This window comes from Aythya fuligula, chromosome 17, assembly GCF_009819795.1.
Source record: "Aythya fuligula isolate bAytFul2 chromosome 17, bAytFul2.pri, whole genome shotgun sequence".
Classification (NCBI taxonomy): domain Eukaryota; kingdom Metazoa; phylum Chordata; class Aves; order Anseriformes; family Anatidae; genus Aythya; species Aythya fuligula.
Genome location: NC_045575.1, coordinates 7,896,442 through 7,903,543, shown reverse-complemented (window position 1 = coordinate 7,903,543; position 7,102 = coordinate 7,896,442). Strand labels below are relative to the sequence as shown.

Below are 7,102 nucleotides of genomic sequence, written 5' to 3'. Positions count from 1 at the left end.
ATGTGCAGCCTGGCTCCGAGGAGCAGCTCCAGGTCCTGGACTTGGTGCCGCAGTGTGAGCAATACTCTCCAGCAGAATCCTGACAGGACTCCGTTCTTTTTTTGTACACCTTTTACTGTAAGATTTTAAGACCTCTGATGAGACGAAAGGGGGGGTGGGGGTGGGGGTGAAACGTACCGGCCACCGGCTGTTTTGCTGAGCGGGTCAAAGCTGCTTCCAGTCGCTCGATGTACAGACTCCATCGCTGGGCTCCGCAGTGCCAGCCTCTGGTTTGGCTTTAGGTAAAGGGCTTTGCCGCCACTGTTTGTCTGGGTTACTTTGGAAGGAATCCACTCTCCAAACACTTATCGCTTGCGTCAAGATTTCCTGGGAAAGGGATCCTCCTCCTCCGGAGGCGAGGGTATCGGAAAGGGGAGGCAGGCAGGTTGGGGGGAGATGCGGGTGGTCGTTCTCTGAAGGGCAGGGCGCTGGGTTGGGGAGGCGTTAACGGGGAGAAAAGCATTAGGGTGGTGATTTGGGGGCGGGTTAAGGGCTTCTCAGGGATTATATGAATTATAGAATCGCAGCTTCCCATTTGCTTTACTCTTGTGTTCTGAAGACTGTGGGAATTTGTCCATTGTCCCGTGCGGAGGTGGTCTGGTCCCTTCTCCACAACCTGCCGGGGCTTCCCCTGGCGCCACGTGCCCGGGGAAGCCTCCCGCAGGAGCATACGGGGCAGGTTTGGGTCTGGATTTCAGTGAACCAAAGACCTTGTTAAGGGGGGTGATTAAGCCTTTTATTAAGATGCAGCCAAACTCTTTTCCCAGGGAAATAACAGCTTCATCTTAAGTTTTAAAAATCATTCCCTCTCTTCCCCCAAACTGAGCCCCCGTAAGGGAGAGGGGCTTTGAGGACAGGACCGGGAGGGCCGCCGTGCCCACAGGGCTCTTCTCTCCCATCCCTCCCCTCCCCGTGTGCTGGAGCTTGTCCTGACCTGGGCGATGTGTTTGGAGAGTTCTGTTTAGGTAAGAGGGTACTTAACAGATCAGTACTGAAAACACAAAGCAATAATTTTTGTTACTGAGACAAGAGTCTGTATGTCTGTTTTTTTAAATATTTCCTAAGTAAAGAAGAGCTGCATTTTATTGGGTTTATTTTTATTCTATATACTTCAAATTTGGGTCTGCGGCCAGCGCTTTCCTCCCTCTTGGTATACGCGCTGAACTGCTTCCGTGCCCCCTCCAGACATCCCAGGCCAGCTGTGCTGCTGCTGGGCTGCGATTCACTCTCTGGCCAGTGCTGCCACTGCCTGGAGGCTGGGGCTCCGGTTTCAGGGTGGGCATTTTTTTAAAAAAAATAATAATGCTGTGTTTTTAAGCCAGTAAGTTATTACACTCCAATGTTTGTTCTCTCCACACCTGTAACCCTTTTTCCAGATTTCAGTTTTAAATTCCTAATAAATTATTTGAAAACTGTCCTCTCTCGTTATTTGGGCGTGGGAGATTTTTCCAGTGGAGACTGCAGGTGAACTGGGAGCTGGCAGGAGGCGCATCCTGCCATTAGGATAAAAGCCCCAGGGCTCTGACTGTGTGTTCTGCTCCCAGCCTTTGGCAGCGGCCCAGTTTATAATGTGAGGTGGATCCGGGTTTAGCAGAGATTGTGCCTCTTCTTTACATTAGAGAGGTTTTGTGCAGATATTTATAGGCTTGAGAAGGGAGGAGACACTGGTGCTTGGAAGGTTGGCTCAGATACTCTTTGGATTCGTTGACTATGGTGAGCCAAGGAGGCTAGATCTAAGAAAATAAAATGAAGACATAGGAAGAGAATTCCTTAGTAGGTAACACTACAAGAAGAGATGGTAAATTCCAGCAGTGTAACAGACCTGTTCTAGCAGGTCTTAATCACAGAGAATTCTCAGAAATGAGGTAAGGCTCAAACCTGTGAATTTAAGAATGAGTTGCAAATTGAGGTGTCCTCAGAATCGAACTGAGCACCAGCAGCTTTGTATATTGTACAGGTTGGGGAAGCCAAAAATAGCTTTAGTGGAAAAATCTGTACCCTTCTGGGAGTTTTCTCATAACACACTCTTGTGCTGCTCACATGCTCACTTTCCCACTCTGGGTGGTCCTTTTGTTGAAATCAGATTATGAAATCCAAAATATGACAGCATTTTTGTGACTTAAAAGGCCAGTTTAGTAGAGGTTTTCTTGGCAACATCAATAATAAATGAGAGACTGAGAAATGAGGAAGAAGGAACCACAGAAGGAACCTAAGGTTCATTGGTAGAAGAGAAATAAAACATTAAAAAAGGGAAAGGTAGCCAAGGGAGAATGAGAATGTCACTTAAATGGATATTGAAGGGAAAGTCAGCAGATTGATCTGTGGGTAAAAGATTAAATCCTTTTTTTCTAAATAAACGGGGGCACCGACTTTTTCTACATCAGTCTTTAATGTTTCTTTGATGTTCTCACCATTAGGACACAGGAATCCTGAGTCTGTATCCCAGCACCTGTTTGGCCTTAGCTAACCTGTGAGTGGGGAATCTTGGGGCATCAGAGAGCTTGTGAGAGATCAAAAAAGTCGGAATGATTCTGGTCACTCATCAGCAGGCCTAGCTTCAGCTAGGTGGCCTAGGAATGTGTCAGCACCCTGGGTGCTGCGGGCACCCTGATGTAGTTTCAGCGACTCTGAAGGGGAAGATGTGCTTGCCATCGCTTACAGAAACATGCATTTGATCCTACTGAAGGGTGCTGAACCCTACATTTCCTGAATAAGCACTCTGGATTTTAGGCTGTTTTCTCTTTCCTTACTCTTAAAACTTGATTCATGCTTTAGAAATAAATGCAGATTCTTACTATCAAGGGAATAGCCTACAATTAATATCTCAAGTGTGTAAAAATGCCAAACCTGTAGCCTTGGCAGCATTACAGGCTCCAGGGTCTGAATACAACTGCAGTATTTTGGACTCCTGGCTGACTGCAAAAACTTTTCTTACCCTTTTTTGGATCCAACTCACCTCGTGCCTTGGTGCAGAGAACCAAAGGGCCTAGATGGGCTTTGCTTTGGCAAGAAACTGCTGTCTCTGAGCTACAGAACGCTGTGTGCCTTGAAACTTCTAAGCACAGGTCATTTCTGGCGTAACTCCTCGGAAGTCACATAAGCCACAAGTCCTTGTTTAAGCCAGGTAACGTTGGCTTTGCCAGGAGAATGTGTACTGTGCCACCTGCTTGTATCTGAAATCAGTGGGCTATCACCAGCTTATCACTAGTTATTTCCATTTGCAATGCTACCATTCACCTGGCGATGGGTGTGAAATGGAGTAAGGCTGGCCAAAGGCACATAACCTGGAGGGAAACTATTTTATCCCCATATACTTAGTTAAATCTACAGACTAGCTAGTATAAAAATTAATTTTGCTTAACTTGAGGAACAGAGGTTCTATCTCAGAGGAAGAATGGGTAGTTTCTTCTGGACAGGCAATGTACATGTATTAAAAGGAAGACTACATTTATCAGGCAGATTTTGATGGATGGAAAGCAGAATAGATAACAGGAAGAAACTGCACAGCCAGCATGCTCATTGTTTCCAAAAGGCTGCAAATGTAGCCGCTCTGAAGATGGTAAGTCTAAACACACAAAACATGATGGTGATTTCAGGAGCCTGATGGCAGCCTGATGCCATCAGAATATGATTGCCTGGAGCATTCACCAGTTTCACCCAGCTCCGCTAGGTTTTGCCGTGTACCTGGTGATGTGGTAACACACAGACCTTGACCAGAGAACACCATGTCTGTCCCTGCACTCCAACACTCCTTCTTCTTCTTGGTCCTCTGCATCTCTGAAGCCTCAGGGAAAATCCTGCTGAATATTTCAGTTAATATTTCCTACAGTCATCCCACCACCGATGTGTTACCATCTCCTTGTGCTCACACTTTCCTTTGTTGTAGTTGTTTGTTATGCTGCTTCTCCTGAGAAATTTCAGAGGATTTCCACGTTGCTTGGCTCCTGGTTCTTGCCTAGTAGTACTTCTTTTTCCTATATGGAGAAAGTTAAAACTAGACTTTTTAAGATTAATTATTTTTTTCTGCTCATGCCAAGGGTCAGTGGGGATAAGTGAACAACGTGTTATCTCATTCCCTGAATTAGGCCAGGTGAATCAATGCAGAGATATAGGAATAATGATAAGTGGGATAGCATAGAAAGAGTATACAAGTATTAGTAACTGGCTGTTAGTGTCAGTATTTTCCAGCATAACTACCACATTGCTATATTTTTTTAGTAGAGAGCCCTTAAAAATGTCCAGCTCTTTTAGGCAGTCTTCTAATATGACCATTAAAATAATTTAATTGCAGAAATCCTGGAAAGCAAATATTTACCCTCCTGGCTTCCAGAGTTTGAACTCCACTGGCCTTCACCTGGTCGTGTCACAAGCTGCCGTCTACAGCCCCTGATGGAAGAAATCTGCATTCAGTAACACAAATACTGGCTTGCTGACCTCAGTTCTGTTTCAAGGTGAGTTTGTAGTATAAAGAGCTGCATTTTCTTTAGGACCAGTCTCATTGTCAAGACCTGCAAGAATGAAGTCCCTTGCCCTGCTTTTCCTGCTGTCGGGTGCGTAGGTGGCACTCGCCCCTCTCAGCGTGCCCGTGACTGGTAATACCATGCCTAACTCTAACCGTTGTGCTTCTCCTCAGTGGGTGCTGCCAGCGCTGATGTCTCGCCTCGCGCAGTGTGGCAGCTGCGCAGCATGATCCAATGCACCATCCCGGGCAGCCACCCCCTGCTTCAGTATGATGGCTACGGCTGCTACTGTGGCTTGGGAGGCAGTGGAACACCAGTGGATGAACTCGACAAGTTTGTACAACTCTGCTTTTACAAATATCTTTCCTAGCTTGCACTTTCTCATTTCTGCATGCCTGCTTCTCCTTAGCTGGCCCTGTATATAAAAAAAATGCTCACAAAACTCTCTGGCTGCTATGGATAAAGTGTTCCCCCAAAGACTGGTTCAAGGAAAAAAGGTTGTGTAGCATCATACCTGAATGTCTTATTACTAGGATAAAATATAATCCAAGCAATGCATTCTACTTTCTCCTTCTGTGGCAGCTATGTTCCATTCATTCCAGCACCTTTGTGTTTTGTTTTGTTTTGTTTTGTTTTGTTTTGTTTTCCCAGCAGTGCTGTGCTGGCAGCCCAGACAGCAGTTCTGAGCCCACTACCCAGTGCTTGACCATCGACCTCTCAGGGCTGAGCAGCAAAATGCTAAGAAGTAGCTTGCCAGTTTGGAGCTCACATTAGACCGATAGCCAAAGTGCAGCGGATTGTGCCAGCTGTTAGCTTCTCAGCTGCCAGGCTGCTGTAAACACATGTGTACTTGGAACAGTAGCTGGCAGAGGAGGAGCTGAACTCAATGATCCTTGTGGGTCCCTTCCAGCACAGGATATTCTGTGATTGTGTCCCTTTGAGGTCCTTTGTGTCCTCTCTCTCTTATCACCGAGTATCTTGAGGTTTTTTTTTTTGTTCAGCGCCTTGTCAAAGCGTATTTGTAAACACGAGCATATTTACATGTCTCACAGGTCAGCTGAGCTTGCATTTCTGGCGTTTTCTGACCTCTTCCTCCTTGTCTTCCAGGTGCTGTCAAGCACACGATAACTGCTACTCTCAGGCAAAGAAGCTGTCAGCATGCACCACCTTAGTGGACAACCCCTACACAAAGACGTACAAGTTCAGCTGCACCAGCGAGGAGATCACGTGCAGCAGTACGTCCTCCTCTGTCTCACTCTGCTTTGCTCGGCACCTCGGCTGCAGCTGGGGTCGGGGCTGTGTGAACCGAGTGTTTCTGTGGCAGGGAGGCCAGCACAAGGCCCTTGCTGTGGATGCCTCTGAGGTGGCCCAGAAGGGTCAGGGCGTGAGGTCATGCACGTGGGGACCCGTCCTCTCCTCAGGGGGATGAGGTCCTGCGCTCCCACACGAGGCCGTGGGGGCAGTGGGATGACTGGGGAGCACTGGGGAGCTCTGTTACATGTCTGTAATGCCATGGCCGAGCTTTTATGGCTCCTGCACGGCAAGAAGCAGCCAGCAGGCCGCCAGGCAGAGTTGAGGGAAGGCAGGAGGGACTCTGAGGAGCCCCCACAGCCCCTGTGGGAGCGCCTCACGCCCGACATGGCGGCAGTGAGACAGGGGGGAGGCTGAGGGGAGGCGGGCGGCGGCTCTGAGGCTCTGACCATCCCCGCTCCCTCCCTCAGGCACCAACGACGAGTGCGAGATGTTCATCTGCAACTGCGACCGCACGGCCGCCATGTGCTTCGCCAAGGCGCCCTACAACCCGGGCCACTACCGGCTGGACACGGCCAAGTACTGCAAGTCCTCCTGAGGGCCGGCAGCGAGCGAGCGGGCGCCGTGTATATAATAAAGCCGGGCTGACACAAAGCAACGCCGCCCCCGCGCCTCTGCCGCGCCTCAGCGCCGCGCGCGCCCCCGGCGGCCGTTAACGGCCGCGCGCGCGACCGGGTTCGGGGTGGGGGGGTTGGGGAGGGGAGGAGGGAGGGGGAGGGGGAGGGGGAAGGGGAAGGGGAAGGGGAAGGGGAGGCCACGCCCCCTCCGCGAAGGGTTCATTGTGGCGCGCGCGGTGTCCCCGCCTCCCCCGTCACCGCGTTCTTTGATTGGCTCTGAGCAGCGGCGGGGGCGGAGCCGGGAGGAGGTGGGGAGGGAGCGGGCGGGAGGCTGCGAGCAGGTGCGCCCCGCCCCGGCCCCGCCCCGCCCCGCCCCTCGGGGAGCACCTCAGGGACCCGGGTTCGAGTCCCGATGCCGCCCCGTCCCCTCACGGCGCCCCCCAGCACCCGGGCGAGCGGGGAACGGCGGCGGCGCGGCTCCCCCCGGCCCCCACAGCCCCGCCGCTGCTCCTCCGGGCTCCCGTCCTTCGGGGCACGGCCCGAGGCGTTTGGCCGTTCCATGCCCGCGGGGCTGTAGCTGTGGGGAAGGGGCGTCCCTGAGGGACGGTGCCGGGACGGAGCCCCCGGGGGCTGCTGCCGCCGGTGGGGGCGGCCGGAGGGGGCGGGTGGGCTCCTGGGGCTGCCCCAGGTTGTGGAAGGGAGCCCTGGCTCCTCAGCCAAAAACAGCTCAGCCGC

General features: G+C 51.2%; 1 protein-coding gene across 1 annotated transcript; it reads left to right on the top strand.

The window, feature by feature from the left end:
* The first annotated feature begins 4,555 nt into the window (after positions 1-4,555).
* Positions 4,556-6,348, top strand: PLA2G1B (phospholipase A2 group IB). Its single transcript, XM_032199091.1, has 4 exons — positions 4,556-4,589; positions 4,673-4,832; positions 5,607-5,734; positions 6,221-6,348. Exons 1-4 carry the CDS (start codon positions 4,556-4,558, stop codon positions 6,346-6,348), a joined length of 450 nt encoding a protein of 149 aa, XP_032054982.1.
* The last annotated feature ends 754 nt before the right edge of the window (positions 6,349-7,102 follow it).